Raw genomic sequence first — 19,272 nt, forward strand, 5'->3', positions numbered from 1 at the left:
ACGTCTTAAAAAAATACGGAGGCGGAGGAGAATGGGACTGTTTCTTAAAATGAAGCGCATGTCTAAGAGGTTTGCTGTATTTGAGCCAGTTGCTGCAACTTGCAACTGGTAAGTAACTCAGGCCTCTGTTTTACTACAAGTAGCATGTGAAATGAATTATACCTGCAAAAGGATTCCTTCAGTATTTAGGAGGGTACTGCTAAAAGATTGAGTACACTAAATGTACTGAGGCTATAAATAAAGGCAGCGCTGAACCATTTGAAATGTAACCCTTCTTATACTCTCGCCTATTTTAGCATGAAGAGCCAGCCAAAATGACAATAACTTGCAATGCTGCCATGCAAGTGTTAGGAGCAGAATATCTGGATTAAGGTTAAATTGTTAGGGTTAAATTTAGGTGAATACTTAGGGGAAAATCATGATTTGGAAAAACACTCCAAAAGAAATGATGTTCCATAAAGAAGTCACAGTACTCAAATATTAATGTTCCTTGAGTTTATTTTTCATGAGGCACACTTTAAATAGCTTTCATTAAGAATTTAGAAGCATATAAAGATAGATCTCTTGATGTGAGGAGAGAATCCCTTAGAACAGCAGCACAAGCACTATCTGTCCTCCAAGAACATGAATAAAAACTGATTAAGCGAGTAAGGATGAGGAACGTTGGGGCGCAAAGTGAGATGTTTCCTAGGTGGTGATGCAGAAATTTGGAAAAGGCATGTGCTCCACCCCCCACCCCGTTCCACCCCCCTTCAAAATGTGGTCTATGTATTGAGGTCATAAAAGCCGATCACTTTGTGAGCAGGTTGTGTTTTTGTTTTGATTTGGTTTTAAATCTCAGGAAGATAAGAGTCGTCCTTTTATTGCATCCAGTCCCACCAATGGCTTGGAGTCAATTAAAGAAGGCTGGATCTCCCAGAACCCTTATGATACCCATTATGGTGACACTCACTTTTATGACTACAGCAGTGACTGCTGGAACTGGACAGTGTATCCTAAAACTCGTTTTGCTTCAGAGTACGGATTTCAATCCTGGCCTTCCTTCAGTACGATCGAAAAGGTAAGGCTGGGCTTCCACACCTGCTTGTCCCCTCTGTTCTCATTTAGTGAGGGCAAAAAGCATCTTCCCAACAAACTACAGCATCTGGACTGTAGTTGGGATGAGGCATTGTCAGGTGTGGTATGGCACAGGTGGGACAGAGGTGTGGGCTGTTTCCCTCCTCAGTGTTCAATGTATTTACCTGAGGCTGTTATGAAACGATTAATATTAATTCTCTTTAATATATAGCTTAGTAGTGATTGCCTAACATCTCTTTCCATTTGCTGTGTCTAAGGATGTGTGTTCATTTAGAAACAGAAGAAACATGACCAATGCTGAATTGTGCTGAATTCTAAAATATATTGATTCTTACCATTTTTACCAGTTTCTCTTAAATAATTCTTTATGTATTGCCTGTAAGAGGATTTGGTTCTGTATTCCATTAGATTTAGATATGATATATTCTATCTTAAACAGTTGGAGCAGAGACATATCGTGCTGTTTGTCCGTTTGTTCAGAGGGAACTGAATATCACATTGATACTCATGCAAGCAACTGGAAGGAGTTCAGAATGTTCTTTTCAATTTGCTGGGTGAAGTATATTATCTGAGACATAATCAGTGCATTCACCCGTATTAATACCAATGCAAGTTATTAAATCCAGCCTAAAAATGAATAAATTTAAATAAGAAGATTTTACAGAAATTGTGATTACGATGAAAGTTTGACAATAATAACGGTATGAGCTATGCTGCGTTGTTGTCCTTAGTTGAAAAAAAATGTTTCATGGCCTTTTGTGTTCAGAGGCAGGTTAAATTATTATTATTATTATTAATTATTATTTTAAATTGATAGACCTACTAACTAACTATTATTAAATTTATAACTCTGCTAACTTCTGTAACTTATGCCTAAATGTGTTTGACCAGAGGACTTTCTTTCATCTTAATTGAGGGTGTTTCTGATTTATTACGAACACAAGCAAACCTCTGAGGTCCCTCGGCCAAACTGAACCTTAGGACAAATAAGTTAAATGCCATTCAACCAAAAGTTGCTCTTTTGGATTCAGCAGCAATGTCTGCTTTCATTTATTCGTACAAGGAGTATAAGCAAAGGGTATTATTGATTCAAGATCATTGCATGACTGCGTGAGGCACTACAGAAATAGACTATCAATTTTAAAGGATTTAGATGATATCAGCAGAGTGTAATGGATATCTGTTCCTGAATATCCTGAATATTCTGTTCCTGAATATCCTGTCAGTCATTAAATGCACAGTTCACCTTTTCATTCTGACCCCTTTCTGTTTTTTAAAAGGTTTCCTCCGTGGAGGACTGGTCCTACACGAGTCATTTTTCTCTCCATCGCCAACACCATGAAGACGGCAATGATCAGATGCTTCAGCTGGTGGGGCATCATTTCAAGCTTCCCCAAAGCACAGATCCCATAAAGAAGTTCAAAGATACGATTTACCTCACTCAGGTAACAGTGATATCGTCAATATCAGCAGCTGGCAATACTCATAAGCTCATGCTTATTTCTTTGTGATTTCTGCATGACTTCTAAATGCTCTTAGGCAAGTTTAAAGTGCTGTTACCTTTGGTTGTTTTCCAAAAGTTTCATAAACACTCTTGATGGGAATAGCTGCACATCCACTAAGTTTTTAGTGTTTGAGAGCTGCTGACACCAAGTTTTATAAGAAACAAAACATCTGGAGAACTTTAGGCACTGATGACAAGAGAACAAGGGTAGATGATGCTGTGGAATTGAAAACAGGAGTAAAACTTGCGTGGTGGGGTCCCGGCTCAGAAAGCTATGAGAGTTTCTGCAGGGTTAAGTTTGTCAGGGCATTATTAACGTGTTAAAAAATGTAAGAATACCAAAGTAAGGATAGCAAAGAGGATAAAGAGACTACACTTGGCTCTGGTGTTTAATTTGAAGGGTTATCTTTACCTTTTGAGGTAAAGAATAACTTTTTCCTTTATTTTGAGAGTTTCTTGTAATACCTCCCCAGCCCAGTAATATGTGAAGAAAATAACAGACTGTTTGGCTTCTCTTGAACTTGGCCAACGAAAAATTCTGAAAACTGTTTTTTAAACACAAGGAAGGGAAGGAGAGAAGAAGAGGGAGCGCAGGTGAAAAAGGGTTGCTCTTACGGTGCACGTTTTTGCCTGTATACTGAGTATGCGCGTTACAAGTTCAGAGTATGGGGATGTGAACGTTGTGGTAATGTATATTGGAGATAGTGCAGCATAATGTCATTTTGCAGCTCACAGGTTTTTTATTTACATTAATTTTTAAAAATGTATTTATTAGTGGTTTTTTTCCCCCCTTGTCTTCCGTTTAACTTTCAAAGACTCTGTTGCCCAGTGATCTCCACTGGCTGGAGGGCAGCAAGTAATCCCTCCAGAGTTTCGCTAAAGATACTGCTTGTGTCTTTACTGGTGGGAGCTGCTAGGAACTGATCTCCTTCCAGCACATGTGTACTCTTGAAGACTCAGGTTTAAAGTTATGTGCTATTGCTGTGAAGTCTGTGTTGCATAATATATATGCACAAGCTTTGAAAGTAAAGTAAAATACAAAATACAATACACCAAAATAAATATATTCATTTTTTTATGTCTTTGTTAACCAAGGTGATGCAGGCTCAGTGTGTAAAGACAGAAACTGAATTCTATCGTTTTAGTCAAAGTGAAATAGTCAAGGGAGAAGGACACACAATGGGAGCTCTGTACTGGCAACTCAATGACATTTGGCAGGCACCTTCATGGGCTTCCTTGGGTAAGTTTTGTGACAGTCTGGTTAAGGCACCAACTATCAGTCTGGTTTTGCTTTCCTCATCTGGAAGTACCAAGAGAAGAAATATGGCTCTTCTCTCTCTTGGACAACTTTGTGAACTTTCAGCATGTTTCTGTCCATCCTTTAGAAATGCTTCCAAGAAAAGTGTTTTTCAGCATCATCCTAATAGTCCGTGGGAGTGGAAGAGCTGTAAAGAACAAAGCAATTCTCTTCCTATGGAAGCTTTGCTGTTTGGGTTCAGATTTAGCAGCCACCTACTCTTACCTTTGTTTTAGTAAGGTTTTACTTTACAGAAGTTAAAATCATATGTAGCTCCTAATTTCTTAAAAATACATTTATTTTCATTTAAGCTGTATTCTCAGGGAAATAGTACCATTGAAGCCAGACAAAGCTGCCTGTTAGGCACAGTCAGGGTTAAGACTGAGTGCACAGCCCTCTTGTAAGGTCAACTTTCAGCTACTCTTGCTTTTCTTATGTAGAGCTGGATCTTCCTGAAACTGTGTGTGATATCCAGGGTTTTCCAGAGAAATTTGGCTTTTTTTTACAAGTTTAATTATTTTAAAATTAGAAAGATCAGTTCTTTTAAAATTGGAGGCTCCTAAGAAATTCTGTTTCCATAAGGGCCTGTCCTGCAAATCGCCAGTCGTATTTCTTGGCTCAGCTGTACAGATGCATGGATGTACCCAGCCACCCTGGGTGAGAACGGACAGAAAGGGAGCTAGTGTGATAGCAGGGTAAGAGGGAACATCCACATATAATTATGTTTTCCATAATTTCACCTATTTTTGTTGATTTTTTTTTCCCCTCCAACTCCCATGGTAAAATGATCACAGCCTCTCCCTTTAGCAGGCCATAGTGTACTGTCAAAAAAACCCTATAGAACTGTGATCTTGTTGTGAGCAGGGTGGGATTTGGTATGTAAAGGATAGGCATCTAGATTTCTTCTGCACTCAGCTGGGGGAGCAATGGTTATCTCCAGCGTGTGATTCATGTGCCCTTAGCTGTCTAACAAGTGGGATGAATGATCTTCTCCGTGCTGGATTTGATTTTTGTAGAACTTCATACGGTACCTCCCACCGTGGCTTCTGAGAAGCTGTCTATAGGAGAAGATGACTAGTTGAGATTTGAGGCCTAACTTAGTGTCAGGTGAGGTGAATCGCTCTTTGTGACAAAATCATTCTGCTAATATGTTGGTTATACACATGATATCTCCTTATAGATTAGAACACAAAAATAATCAGACATATGAAGAGATAAGTCATTTAGTTAGTAAGAAACAGGGCAGGAATGTGTGGTGTGAGGGAAGTGGCTGTTTCATGTTCCAAATGCTTTGTCTAGAAGTAATTTTGAAATAGAGAATCTGTTCTGTGGCAGCTGTATAGGACTTGGATAGATTCTCTTTATTTCTCACATATTTAGTTTTTTAAAATCTTTTTTTAAGAATTTCATGTTTGAAGAATGATGAGTGAGCTAGAAAAAGCCAAGAGGTAGTGTGAAGTTCAAGCTGTCCTTAGAACAAAATGCCATTTGGCCTTGCTTTAAAGTAAAAACAGCCTACCCCATCCTTCCTCTCTTTCTCTGGGAGATGTTTGTTTCCCTCCATTTTTGTTATGTTTGGTTTTTGTTGTTTTGGGTTTCTTTCCCCCCTTTATCATCCAAGCAAAGTAACTTCCACCAACAAAGGCAAACAAGCCCGTATAAGAAACGAGCTATTTTATTTAAATAGTAAGGCAGCAGTCCAACAATAATGCTCATCTTTCTGAACTTTGTAGACTTGTATTGGGAAATGGAATATCCCAGCGTTCACTTTTACGATCCTAGCAGTGGCTGCTGCTCTTGGGCTTTAAGTGCCTCAAGAGAAAAAGATGCCTGGAAAAACGTCTCTTTGTAAAAACAGTTGTATTGATACATGAAGTGATTGTGGAGACCATAAATGTCTTTTAAAGTACAAAGCTGACATCATTGTAGAAAATACATCAAATACTTGAATTATTCATATGTTGTTGAAGTTACTTTACAGCAAAGAAGCTCAGCAGAGATACAGCTGTCCCTTTGTTTTGTTCTAGTCCCTCAGTGGAATGAGGAAAGGTTTAATATTCATTTAATTAGGCAGTGTGGTAAGAGGGATTTTTGAAATGCTAATGGCTGAATTATGCAAAACTTTGGATAAATTAGTTTTATTTGCACTTCAAAACCACGCTTCTGCATCTTCTTAGATGGCACAGTATTAACACCAGTGAGTGCTTCTTATTTAAAGCTGGTATTTCACAGAGCTGCGGACGGGCTTACATCATTTCCTGAACAAAGCGGAAACGTTTCCTCTTGAAGCGAGGAGGGAAGAAGGCAGCAAACGTTTCTCGTTTGACTTGCCTTTAAGATGCGTGCTTGGGATTGAATGAAAACACAGCACAGCACTCCTCGCATGGCACTTCTGCCTTCAGAACTCAACAGCTTTTGCCACAAACAGGTTTTGATTGTCAGCGCCTGGTGGTGGAGCCTGTTGTGCTGTGCTGAATTCTGTAGCATCTAAGCAGCGTGTTTTGGTGGCGAGTGCTGTGATACACACAGCAATTAACCTCACTCCCACACAAACATCAGCTTGAGGTGCTCAACTTGGTTGTCGTGAGATTCCCTTGAACAGAGAACTTGCAGGTTCAATATTTAGAGCCCCTGGTGGGTGTCACGTGACAGGTGGGGAAAGAACTAGCAGCGTGTTCCTCAGGTTGCATTTAGTGGTGTGAAGTGATTAATTTAAAATCTGTTCTAGGGAGAACCGTTTGTTCTCACTCCCGCTGTCAGTTCATAGAAGGCTTCAGGGAACAGGCAGCAAAAAGGGTACTGGGGTCTCGTTACAAACCTAATTTTAGTTTCCGGATCCGAAGTTTGATAACGTAAAGAGTGCAGAAGCTGTATTATCAGGAAAGAAAACCTAGGGAGCTTGGATTTCTTTAAAAATTCATTTAAATCTGGGAGGAGGAGGAGAAAAACGCCCTAGGCCTGGTTTTAAATAACTTTTGACTATTGCCTGTGGGTATGCGTGTCTGTAACAGGAAAGTTTAAGCCCAGAGACTTCTCAGGAGAGCTACATGATCTTCAGATTTCTTACATCCATTTTTAGGCAAGGGGAGTATTTTATAAGCAACTTGCCTATTTTTAAATCAAGAAATGTGACTCTGGTCTTAAGAAAATCAAGACAGCAGCTGAGAGGAAGAAGGTGGCTTTTTATCAGCTTGTTTTCTACGCTGTCTGAAGTTACTTTGACAGTTGTTTTACCGAGATCCTATTGCTGGAAAAGTCTTCTTTGGAAGACCCTTCCTGTGTGAAACTGCTCTGGCAGTTGAGCTTTGTTCTTCACATTGGCTTTGGGCTTTTTGAGAAGGGAAAAATCAACCTTAAGAAGCTGATCTGAGGTAGGCAGACTGGTTATGTTTGCAAACATCCCAAAACAATAGCTGTAGTAGTTGAACCCTAGGATGAGTTTTGAAATGGTACAAACTTGGTGTGTGGTTTGTTCGCCTTTTTATTGGTTTGTTTGTTTGTTGTTCCCTGCAGAAGTGTAAATGCCAAGTTTAGTCTGAGTTGTTTTCTCCACTGCCCGGGTTTCTTGAGGATCTCTGTGTCTGCTGCCTAGGTAGCAAACCTTCCCTTTTTCCCTCCATAACCACTGCAAGGTGGCTACATAATCCAGTTGGAAATCAGAGCACAGCAGAAATTGAGGGTAAGGCCCATTCAAAGAGAATCAGGATTTTACATTACGCTGCTCTGCTTCAATTGCATTATTCATTTTCATATTTAAGACAGTTCAGGCCTAGATTTTCATAATGTAAATGAAGCTGAGGAAAGAATTTAAGTTACCAGGCACTGAAACCTCAGTGCAGGAAGGGATTGTGTGCCAAGGCAATCTTGGATTCAGTCTGAATGTTTTTTCCTTTTAACCCTTTTCAGAGTATGGTGGGAAGTGGAAACTCCTTCATTATTTTGCCCAGAACTTCTTTGCACCCCTGCTGCCTGTGGCCTATGAAGATAAAGGTGTCTTGTACATCTATGGTGTCTCAGATATTCATGTGGACCACAAGCTGACTTTGAGGGTACGTGAGACCTCTCTCCACCCTTGCATCCTCCCTGCATGAACGTGAGAAGCTGAAATGAGCACATCTTTGTATAGACAAAGTCCTTGCTCAAACACGAGGTACAATTCTTATCTTTAATCTTCTTAGTCAACACTGTTCTTTATTATTAGCGTGTACTGCTTCACAGAACAAGGTATTAATGGCCTTTCTAACAGCCTGTATGTATAGGCCTGAAGTTAACTGTTCTGCTTAAAACTTAAAGGGATTGATGGTTAAATAGAATGACGTGTGAAAAGTGGTACCTCACTACTTAACAAAACTGTTCCCTGCGTGTTGGAACTGGGTTAACTGACTAAGTGGGGGGAAAAACAAGTATTGGGCCATTGCTTGCCAGTGCTCAAACTACACTGCTTTGGGAAGAAGATCTGGATTATTTTCTGCAATACCAACAGAACATCTAGGTGTACTGTAATTCCAAGGTCATCTACGCAATGTCACCATTTTACAATTGATGCCTTAACTGTTTACTTGCAATGCTGTAGAAACAGATAGGATTTCTTAGGTAGTATTTGGGCTGCTGAGTTGTCCTGGAGAACATGGTTTTGCTTTTTGATTTGTTATGTTTTGTTGCCATGAATGATACGGCAACCATATCCCAAGCGAATTGAGGGGCCATTTTGCACTGCAAGATGCAATTCCTGACATCAAGCATGTTCCGTGTGAAAAGGCTGGGAAGAATGGCAAAATAGTGAACCCGAAATGATTCGGTGGTAGTTGTGGAATTAGTAGTTTGAGTGTGCCAGTAGTTCACTGCTCTTTCTGGTGGGCTGCAATGAGTTTTCAGATTTATAAGGTTAGTAGTTTGTAGAAGAATCTGCTCTTATTTCTGCTCTGGAGAGATTTTTGGCAGCAGACAACCTCCAGTAGAGAAAATTATTCCAATTTCTGGATAGTTAGTTCTTAGAGTAGGACTGCATTTACTGAAATGGTTTGCTTCTGGTCTGAGTTATTATAACAGTCTTGAATTCAGATTTTCTGATAATGTCAGAGAAGCATTTGCAGTAGGGTGGTTCTGATAAATAACATGTTTTGCTCTTGAAGAAAAGTTGGAACTTAAAGCTTCTGAAAGGAGTTCAGATCTGTACCTCATTGCAGACCCCCTTAAGGTCACAAACAACCTAATATGTATGAAGAGATAGACTGCTGTAGTTCTCATTAAGTGCTTATCTTCCAAATTATGCTGCTTTTTCTTTTCTTTTCTAAGTGCAAGGGTGCATTCATAATGCACGTGTGATCTCTGGGAATGCATCTCTTATTTTAATAATATCATTCCATAATCCCTTTTAAGATGATGCAGTGACTGTGCAGAAGCTCTAGATTACCCAGTTGGATTGCATCAGATAACAATGAGCAATCACAAGAAAATCCTTTGTTTGACTTTTTTAATGAGGGAGGGGAGGAAAAGGACTCAACAAATGATTCACTTACTAATTCCATTTCCCAGCACTCCCGTGGCAGGCATTGGCATCCCCATCCTCTCAAGGAGCCTGGAGAAATCAAAAAGCCTTGCAGGTCAAGAACAGCAGATCTGGAGTGTTTGAAACTGACTTCTTGTTAGGTTTATATAATCATGAAATTAGTATGCCATATCAATTGTTTAAATCTTTGTGGAGTTCCTTGCTAAGTGGAAATCAGCTGGTCCTGTCAGGAGAACATCTCTTGGAATGAGGGTTCTGAAACCCAGGGTGCTGCGTTGTTTTCACAGGTACAACTTTTCTTCTAAGCTTTGTGCTCTCTCAATACACTTGATAGGTCGTTGTGCACACCTGGAGTTCTTTGGAGCCTGTATGCACCCTGGCCAAAGATGATGTGACCGTTAAAGCACAAAGTGCTGTCCCCATCTACAAGGAGTCCATAAACGACTTGCTGGAAAGATGCAGAAATTGTACCAGGAAAAGCTGTGTTGTTACTTTCTGGCTTGTGGGAGAAAGTGGCCTCCAGAGTCCTAGGAACCATCACTTCCTTTCATCACCGAAGGATGCTGTAGGACTAGAAAAGGCCCAGCTTAGCGTAAGCATCAACAACGCTAAATTACTGTGTTTGGTTTTGCTAATCTTACTGTTTTGAGTTGTTTGCCTGCTATGCAGTGTCTGATTCTGTTCTTTTTCCTTAGCTGTTGCAATTCCAGCTTCCACATTGAGTTCAAAATCATATTTTTTCTTTTTCTTTGTCACTTTATGCATATCTAAGTAACACTGGTGGTTTGGCATGTGTTGTTTTGGCTTTTTGCGCTTGGATTTTTGTTTTTGGTCTTAACTAATGAAGTCTTCATTTCATTTGTTTTATTGTCTTTTACCTGACTGCTGTGGCATTGCTCCTTTCGTTCTTTTTGTCCCTGGATAGCAAATAGCATCATGGCAGGTGTTTTGGCTCACAGACAGTACTGTGTGCCAGTACTGGGTCACACTAATTCAGTGGAGTGTGGAGCGCATTATTGTCACCAATATGTGCTCGTGTACCATTGCTGACATGCAGTATTGCGTGCTCCTTTCCTCTTGCTGCAAACCCCTGCCTTCCAGCCATGGGTTCTGATTTGCATAATAGTGATAATTTCTTAATATCTGGCAAGCGTGTCCGTCTTCTGAACAGGCACACAAAGCATCAGTGTTGGATCACTGTTGTTGAGCCTATTTGTTGCTTTTTCCTTGGATTTCTTCTGCTCCTGGCAAGCATGCTGTGTATACAGAGCGCAAACACGCTCTGTGTGTGTGTACACACATTTTGTTAAACCTTACTTCTTAGTATGTAAATCTTATTGCAAAACTCTTAATGAGCAGATTGGCTGTGTGTTTTCACATTCGGCTTCCAAACTGCAGCTTTGCTCTTTAGAGCTAAACTAAACAAGCGGGGGATAGAGCTCTTCAATCTCTTTGAATCTGGACCAGCATAATTACTTCACAAAAAGAAAATGGGCCAGATTTTCCCGTCTTATCTCTTCCATGGCAGCAGGATCTGCCTCCTGAGTATACAAAGGAAAGAAATCAGCCTGGGTTTATTTTTTTCAGCTGGTGGCACAGTCTGGAGTCCGAGTCCTGCTGGGTTTTTTGTGGGTGATATCATTGATAATAAAAGCTCTGCAACCGGAGCATCACTGGGAAATGTCACTCCTTTTTCCCATGGCTGTGTTGCCTCCAAAGCGCTAACAGAAGGATAAGCTAGCGAGGATAAATGCAAAGTGGTTATTTTAGGAAAGTATGCCACTGTTATTTTAAAAAATATTCTGGTTTCTGAGAAGCTGGCGCTTCTATACATAGTTACTAATAAACTAAGTAGCCTTTCAAATGCATTGCTAATCCAAGGGCTACTTTTCATAATGTTGCTTTTAAAAAACATGAAGACTTCAGTGTTTCTTCAGAAAACACACAATGTAAATGATGTGTGCTTTTTCTTAAAAAGAAATGGTGCTGTCTTTCTTGTAAGCAGGATGTGTTTTCTGCACTTGTCTGCTTTTTCTATATAGTTAATTGGTATTTGAAAATGATGTAGCGTATTTCATGATGGTGAATGGAGAGTGCTGCGTGAAAATGCGTCCGGGTTGTGATTTAAGCCTCTCTGTGATTAACTACTGATGGAACTTAATATAAAACATTATACCTTGTCCTGATATTTCACATCGCTGCCTTCTAGGTGTAGTGCAGGGACCTCATGTTCCATAAGATGCGGTGGCCTCCTGTGCTCCTGTGGTTTTTACCACCTTCTGTGTATTTCTGTAACGGAGTGTAATTGAACGGCCAGCTGATTTAGTAGCTGGGAATTTGTAAGTTGAGTGAAGTGTGGTGGTGAAAGCACAACTCTCTTTCACTGCAGTAGGCAGAGGATACCAGCACTAGGTACAAGCCAGGCTACCATTTATTTGGTTATTTTCATAAGAAGATGGTAGAATCAAAACACGTCATGGCATTTTTCTACGATTTGTAGTATTCTGTAGGAAGGCTATGATAACACTTGTAGCTTTTCCATAGTTCTTACATATGAATCCTGTTGGTTTGACTTTTTGCTTCAGTCTGTTTTACTGATGTGCAGGTCTTTCCCAGTTTGGGTGTAACTAGCTGGGTGGTTATTTAACATGTATATTTTATTTATTTGGGGTTTTAAAAATGTTTCTTTTCCAGGCCTCTGTATCCCAACGAGATGACATTTACACATTTGCTCTTCAGACCACTGCGATTGCTCCTTTTGTTTCTCTGGACGTGGGGAGCATAAAAGGCAGATTTAGTGACAATGGTTTCCTCATGACCGAAAAGAAGAAAGTGGTTGTGTTTTATCCTTGGGAACCTACCAGTGCTGAAGAACTAGAGAAGTCACTGACCTTGACCTCTCTGCTGGATGTTGCCTGAGGATACTTTGTTTCCTTTTAGATAAGGAGTGGAAAAGGAAGAGGAAAAAATGAGAAGAATTTAGCTAAAGTTGAAGCGATGTACAGTTTGAGCTGACTGGAGAACATACTGTCTGTTCCTGTCATGTTAATTTTAATTGCTGGTTCAGTGTAAAGATATCAACGGCAAAACTTGCATCTAATATATGTGGTGTATTGAAAGTAAGGCTTTCTCAGGTAACGGGGAAAAATATATCCCGTGTATAAAATGGGACGGGTGAGTTAGTGCAAGTGAGCTGGCCTGACTTCTCTAGTTCACACAAGATGAATTGCTGAGTTGTGAATTCATCCTAAGAGGCAACACAAATACGCACCTCCAGACTATGGTTGTAAAAGTCTATTTTTTTTCCAGTTTCACTATGCCGTAAGTGGGAATTCATCTTAGGATAACAGCAAGAGAGTGGAGCTGCCACCAGCTCCATGGGTGCGCCCCCACTTGGAGTGGCTTTATCTATCTACACCCAGATTGGGAGAGCACTAGTCCTACCCTGCAGGCTGTTGCTCTGTCAGGCGGGCAGATCTGTTCCCCTTCTGAAAGGGGAATTGAGTACAAGACTTTCTTCTCTCTTCTCATGCAACATTGAGCCAATAACCTTGAGAGCTCCACATCTAGCTTTGCCTCTTCCCAGAGTGCTGCAGGTGCGGTCACAAGCCCTTTGCTGCTGCATGGGATCCTGCATAACGTAGCACCGTATGAGATATATGTGGCTGTGGGAAAAGGAGCAGGGAGAGGAGTTGACCGTGGGTGCAAAGAGAGAGAGGGCGGTACAGAAGATAAATGGTGGTTTGCGAAGACCAAAGAGTTACAAGTGGCTGTTTTTTATCTAGTGGCTGCAGCGTGCAGGGGCTGCTGTTGTCACTCAGACGACCCTGTGCTCCATACCGATCCTCCTCTCCTTCCAACAAAGGAAAACCTCAGCTGCATTTCACATCTTTGTGCAGGGGTTTCCCATGGTTAGATCTGATGGCACACTGAACTCCTTAGTCCATACAAAGTAGTGGAGCTTCACTGTTTTGTTTTTCAGTAAGTTTTTAAAATGTCTAGGTTTCCCATGGAAATGTCTTCTCGCTTTGGCATTTGATACAAAGAAAGAAGGCTTGCTTCAGCTTAGGGGCTGCTGGAGCCTGTGGAGCTGAAAGCCTGAGGGTTTGGCAGTCAGGAACTCCAGGTCACCCAGCCGTGCTGTGGAGGGGTTGCTGGACGTTGCTCTCATCTGTCAGATGTGGTTTGAAATGCAGCCGTGATCTTGCTGCGGTTCCCCGAGGATTCTCTCACTGTCCTTGCAGAGCACTTCACAGTTGGTGCTTGGACAAGCTCTACTGGTGATGTCCAGCTTGGTGGCAAAAGCACCAGGTGGGTTTTGTTTGCTGTGTGGAGAGAGCGGCTGCACGTTCCTTTGGTCACTTAGAGAACTTGGAGCTGGGGGTGGTTTTCTTGCAGCGATCACCGTTTTAATGGACAAAGAGATGAGTGGAGTGACTGATGCTTACCGGTCTCTGGTGCCTTTTGAATTGGGTCTTAACCAAAACTGATGTTCTCCTGAGCAAGACGGAAAACTTCAAGATAAAAGGGAAATGATAAATAGAAGTTGCTTGCAAGTGTTTTACTAGGTCAGCAAAACAACTGACTGCAGTTGCACAGGAGGGCTTTTCTGATTCAAAACTTGTCCTAGTTGAAAGAAAACATGAAAGTACTCAAAATACATATTTTCCAATGTTTATAGGTTATATAAAATAAATAGGAAAAATTATAGTCACAAATAAATCTTAAGAGAAAATGCAGACATTGATAAAGGGATTTAATAGTTATCTGAGAGGCATCCTGGGCCAACAATACAGGAAAAATCCTTCAGTTTTTTCAGTGTTCCGGAATCAAAGTGGAATCAAAGCAGCAACAGCATCAATGTAAGGTAAGGATGGGAAAATGTGGAATAAATATGATTAATAAATATTACTGCAGTGTATTAGGAAAAGGCTGTTTGGTTGATGTCTGTCTTTTACACTGATGTAGAAGCAACATCTACATAGAATTGCAAATTGGCAGTTAATGGCATTAAATAAATAAAAACTTGGACAGAATTACTTGTTTCAAAGGAGATCAAGAGGATTATCTGAAGGGAAATGATATTTGTTCTTAATGTATCTCAGAATATGAGTGAAGTTTGAGAGATTTTGGATGGTGAGAAAGCATAAACTACGAGTTTGGATAACTGTGCCCTTGATTAGCCTGTCATGAATTTTAGTCAAAATCATGAAAGAAAGAGTGTGGTACATGATCAATAATTGATGAAGTGGCGATGCAACTAATGCCTATCAGCACTGTTATGCACAACAGCATTCTTTTATAATACCTTTTTTGCTGTTGTTTTCTGCTGTTACCAGATTGCCATAAAAAGGCTCAGACAATTTTAAAATTGTTGTGATTTTTGAAGGTCAGGATCTCCCTCAAGGGTGGGTCCGTTCTTTGCCACTGCAGAGCTTTAGTTCAGCACTAGGTGCTGTTATAAAAGATTAGCAATTGCTTAAGCCAACTGCTTGAGCTCAAACCAGAATTGAAGGGGGGAGGTTCACTTCCATTATTGTCTTAATATCTTTAATATGTTCTTTTGGTTTCCTGGTGTTGTAGTAGGTATGTATTTATAGATGCTATTTTCTCCTCTCCCCCACACAGCTGTAACATGTACCCTGCTTAACCATTTCTCCGTGGTATTTGGCCATTACATACTGTGCTTGGTGACACTGTTGTGCCTTTGTCTCAACTCAGGGTGAAGACAGGAACACACCAGTGAAGAGATCTTGAGAGCAGCCCTCACTTGAATCTACACATTGCCTCTCTAAGTAAGTGTTTATAGCTCTTTGTCAATCTTTGTTGTTACCTGCTGTCTGCATACCTTGGGTCCTGAATGATTTTTCTGCCTTAAATGCACATCTTCAGTCCTTTTACATCTCTTAGTCCCACTTGTGGTTTTGGAGATGTGTAGCAGAGACCCCTTCAGTGACCTGTAGCACTGTCAGGTGCAGAGGAGCAGGCCACTGAGTTTCTTGTTCTCTCTTGTGGCATAGAAGCCTTTACACTGTCAGAACTGCAGTTTTCTTTCTTACCCTCTGAGGGGTAGGTTGAGTTATCCAGAACTTGTGATTGGAATGTTTAATGACATGTCCTAGGCAAGGAATCGGGTTTACATAACTCTCCATTACAGTCAGGTGTTACAAGACAGGGAAACAAAACCCTGATTTAGTTTAATTGGGGTGGGAAAATCAAAACTTAAGTGAAAAACACAGAACCTTAAAATTACTTAGTTTTGTCCCTGCCAACAGGGAGGAAAGGACATCTTACTCTGCAGGAGGTAGAGTCAGTTAGTAAAGACCCGTAAACATCAGTTTTGATTATTAACGTGCATTGTAGCCAAAATAGAGGTGTCTTTGGTCTGGGCAGCTACATCAAAGGAAACACGCTGCAGTATGAAGGGAAACAACACCCTGAGGACTAGTCAGGAGGAAGGTGGTGAGTCTGATCGCTTGCCAGGACCCCATCCTGGGGGGGTCTTATTTGGAAGTTGATCTTGAGATTTCTTGACGGGCTCTGTGAGTGCAAAGTGGATCAACATTGCTCTCTCTTTGCATAGTTTTATTAGTTTGTAGCTGGCTGGAGACCTGCTTGACTCTGTTGAGGGGATTGGCTGTGGTAGAAGGGACTTGACCCTTGCGTATTTGAACCACTGGCCTGTGGATTGAACCAGGCTCTACAGCCCAGGACGGTGTTGGATAATCCAGAACAGCTCTCAGTAAGAATGGGAGCTGTCTGTGGAGGCGGTGGCCCGGTGGGGAAGCATGCTGTTGTCAGATGCAAGAGCTGAACTTTGGTCCTTTTTCGTGCTGTTGAAAAATTAAAACCTTAAACGCTGACTGAGTTACACCACTACTACTCTCTGCTCAGCAGTTAAGTGAGAGAGGTTTCTCTCCTTAAGTCAGGTATAGACAGGAGCCCTCAGGCAGTGAATTCCTGAGCTCCTGCAGGACTCTTTAGTTTCTTCCATCACATTTGTGAAATAGGAGTAGCACTTCCTTTCTGGGCAAGGAGATGCAAGGATAAATCTGTATCTGAGGTAAGCAGGCATTAGGAAGAACATATCCACTTTAAAAGGTTAAGACTTGCCTGCATTGCTTACGCTTTCTCTTGCTAAGCCCGGTTCCCCTGTACGCTGCCTTCATGCTCATCCCTGCACAGAGCCCGGCCTTCTCCCAGCTGCCACCAGTGCCAGCCAGCGGGCCCTGTACGGGATGACCACCTGCTAGTATGAGAAAAGGTAAAGCAGAAAGTAAAGCTGTGAGGTTTGGCATTTTCTTTTAAAGGAGCTGCTTGAGGTACACACGAGGCTCTCCAGTAGGTGTGCCCTGCTGGATGAGAACTATACAAGATGGCTCTTGGTCGATGTTGTGCCACTTTCTGTAGCGTGTTCTACACAAGCCAGTGTGTTCTGCCTCCTGTTGTTGCCTAGTCCTGGCAACGTGTGCCTGCGGCACGTGCCTCAGATGCGAAGGGTTAATAGAGATGGGAAAGCTGTCCCATGATGTGACTCAACTGTAAAAACTTCAGTCTTCCTGTTTGAATTAATGAGAATATTTATTTTTTTTTCAATTTCTAAACAAAGGGGGAAAAAGAGAGGACCAGAGCCTCTTTTGTTAAATAGACTGAGATGCTGCAAGGAAAGAAGCTGCCAGACTGCCATTTAAACACTTGAATACGCAGGGCCTAGGGCCGATGTCCCACTGTTCTTTGCATGATCACAAACCTGATGAATAGCTATTATGCAGCATTTGGTCATGAAGTGCTTAAGGAAATACAGACCCAGGTTTCTTCTGGTGGTTTAAAAGCAAAAGCTGGTCAGAAATAAGGCTGAAAGGTGTGAATAAACAGCCAGGGTGCCCTGGTGACCTGCAGGATTATGGAAACCTCAATAACAGTCTGTGCCAGCCCCCGAGTTGTGCTGGAAATTCTGTGACAGCAGACAGTTCGTTTGACTCAGGGCTCTGGAGGGCTCAGGAAACTCCCCACCCCCAGCACATGAGAAACTGGGCCTGGTTCTGTTAGAGCTGGAGTGCCAAGAGACCACGGGACAAGTACAGGAATTGAACAAATCCATATGCCTTGGACACTGCATATGCAGGTTATACCTACAATAACTGAAAGAATGGCATTTTTACTATTATGCAACTTGTTTCTCTGGAAGTAATTAACATGCTCAGTAATTCAGCTGGATAGAAAATTATTTCACAAGTTTGGGGTTTTTTTTTTTCCTTTACTCATGGTTTAATTCATTACAGCAACTACTGCTCTAAGAGTAACAATTCTTAAGGTTGATCTTGATTCTTTTTCTCAGCAATGACACCATGTTACTGAAGGCTGAGCTGAGCCAAGACCGTCGCTGCCAATCTCCACCTTCGTGCCAAGAAAACCGGCTACGAGTAAGTGACAATAGTCCTCTTTGCTTTTTTTACCAGTAAATCTAATACCTGTTATGTATTCTTAGTAGGACCGACATCTGTAACAGTTACGCTCAGACAGGACAGAATACTGCTCAGGAACATGGTTATGAGAGGAGTTTATAGACAGCCCAGAGAACTGTCTTTTCAGAGTGTTGTTGAGATGCTAAATAGTTGGGTTTAGAGTCAAAAATTCTCTGCTGCCATAACTAAGAGAACTAAAAGAGACCAGGAGTCAGAGGCTTCAGTTCCAAAGCACCGAGCATGGCTGCTCAGCACTACCTGCTGCTCCTGCTCTCCTGTCATAAGAGATACTTCAGCTTTAAAACAAGTGCCTTGCAACCCTTCCGTTTTTAAATTTTAGAAGTTGGCAATTGGCATAATCTTGGATCAATGCCTCAAACTGAAACAACAAATCTTCAATGACTCTACTTGAAAGATACATAAAAATTACAGCAAGTGTAAATGAGATATCATTTTGGATTTTTATTATAAAAGTAAAATAAAAATAAGCATTTAAAAAGCACTTTTTTTTTTTAAAGGAACAGATATTAAAAAACTATTTACAAATAGAAAAATGCCAAACTTGAATTTTTTTCTTTATAAGAGGCACCAAAGTTAATTTTAAATACATTATTTGAAATATACAAGATAATTTTTTTTTTTAGGATTCTCTTTTTTCTGAGTTGTCATTGTTGTGATTGAAGTCATGGTTTTTCTTTGCCAGTTATTGTATAAGCCTTTTTCATTTAACTGTGCTGCAAAAATTATGAAGAAAGCAGCTAGAAACTGTACTCATTGATTGCTCTGTGTGCCTTACCTCTTTTTATTAAGTGTGTTGGTATTATGCATTAACAAGGAGTGACTTTTGGCTATAAAAGAAAATCCTCACAAACCAGGAAAGCTCAGGTCAGTCCCAGTCCAGTCCTGTGTATGAATGCAGCAGGAGAGCCCTGGTTATTGTACATGGCCTGTAAATGAATAAAATGAAACGTACTTGAGGAAGGAAGCAAGAGCTGGGAGCCACAGGCTGAAGTCACAATTGGTTCAGGTTCGTTTCTGGTTCCTCCAGTGCACTTTTGGTTCTGAATTCACTTCCTTTGGGCCAGGATGACACTGGTGTAACTTTAAATGTCACATTTGTTCCTGGAACTGCATGTTGCTAATGGAATATTACTAGTTGGCTATGTAATTACTTTGCGCTGAACTTCCATGGCCGTAGTCCAGTGTCATTTTGCTCAGTGTTACTGATGACTTGCTGTTCAGAGAGTCTGAGTAGGTGAAGCTCAGTTTGCGGAAGGAGGTCTCCACGCCGCTGTCACACGTGCTTTCGGGGTCTTGAAATTTGCTATTGTAAAGCTCGCCTGAGGGAGAGAGGAAAGGGAAATATAGGATCACTGGTGTTGCTTCAGTAATGCTGCTTTCAGGAAAGCCTAAGGAATGC

At 41.1% G+C, this 19,272-nt stretch overlaps 2 protein-coding genes across 18 annotated transcripts in view; one reads left to right on the top strand and one right to left on the bottom strand.

Annotated features, from left to right (window-relative positions):
* The window catches only part of MANBA (mannosidase beta), a 55,013-nt gene that overhangs the window by 31,832 nt on the left and 3,909 nt on the right, over nt 1–19,272 (top strand). For 5 of the 14 annotated variants that reach the window (XM_065062829.1, XM_065062835.1, XM_065062837.1 and 2 more), the window contains exons 12-18: nt 842–1,060; nt 2,358–2,522; nt 3,677–3,821; nt 7,785–7,927; nt 9,722–9,979; nt 12,082–15,182; nt 17,726–17,810. In XM_065062829.1, the coding sequence (XP_064918901.1) occupies nt 842–1,060; nt 2,358–2,522; nt 3,677–3,821; nt 7,785–7,927; nt 9,722–9,979; nt 12,082–12,306 (1,155 nt within the window). In that variant the 3' untranslated portion in view covers nt 12,307–15,182; nt 17,726–17,810. Of the gene's footprint in view, nt 1–841; nt 1,061–2,357; nt 2,523–3,676; nt 3,822–7,784; nt 8,029–9,721; nt 9,980–12,081; nt 15,203–17,725; nt 17,811–19,272 lie in introns of all 14 variants that reach the window. The other 9 variants (XM_065062832.1, XM_065062839.1, XM_065062834.1 and 6 more) reach the window with 8 other exon arrangements.
* Nucleotides 18,295–19,272, bottom strand: part of NFKB1 (nuclear factor kappa B subunit 1) — a 56,712-nt gene continuing 55,734 nt past the window's right edge. For all 4 annotated transcript variants that reach the window (XM_021283046.2, XM_065062825.1, XM_065062828.1 and 1 more), the window contains exon 24: nt 18,295–19,192. In XM_021283046.2, the coding sequence (XP_021138721.2) occupies nt 19,005–19,192 (188 nt within the window). In that variant the 3' untranslated portion in view covers nt 18,295–19,004. The remainder of the gene's footprint in view (nt 19,193–19,272) is intronic.

This window comes from Columba livia, chromosome 4, assembly GCF_036013475.1.
Source record: "Columba livia isolate bColLiv1 breed racing homer chromosome 4, bColLiv1.pat.W.v2, whole genome shotgun sequence".
In the NCBI taxonomy this organism is placed as follows: Eukaryota; Metazoa; Chordata; class Aves; order Columbiformes; family Columbidae; genus Columba; species Columba livia.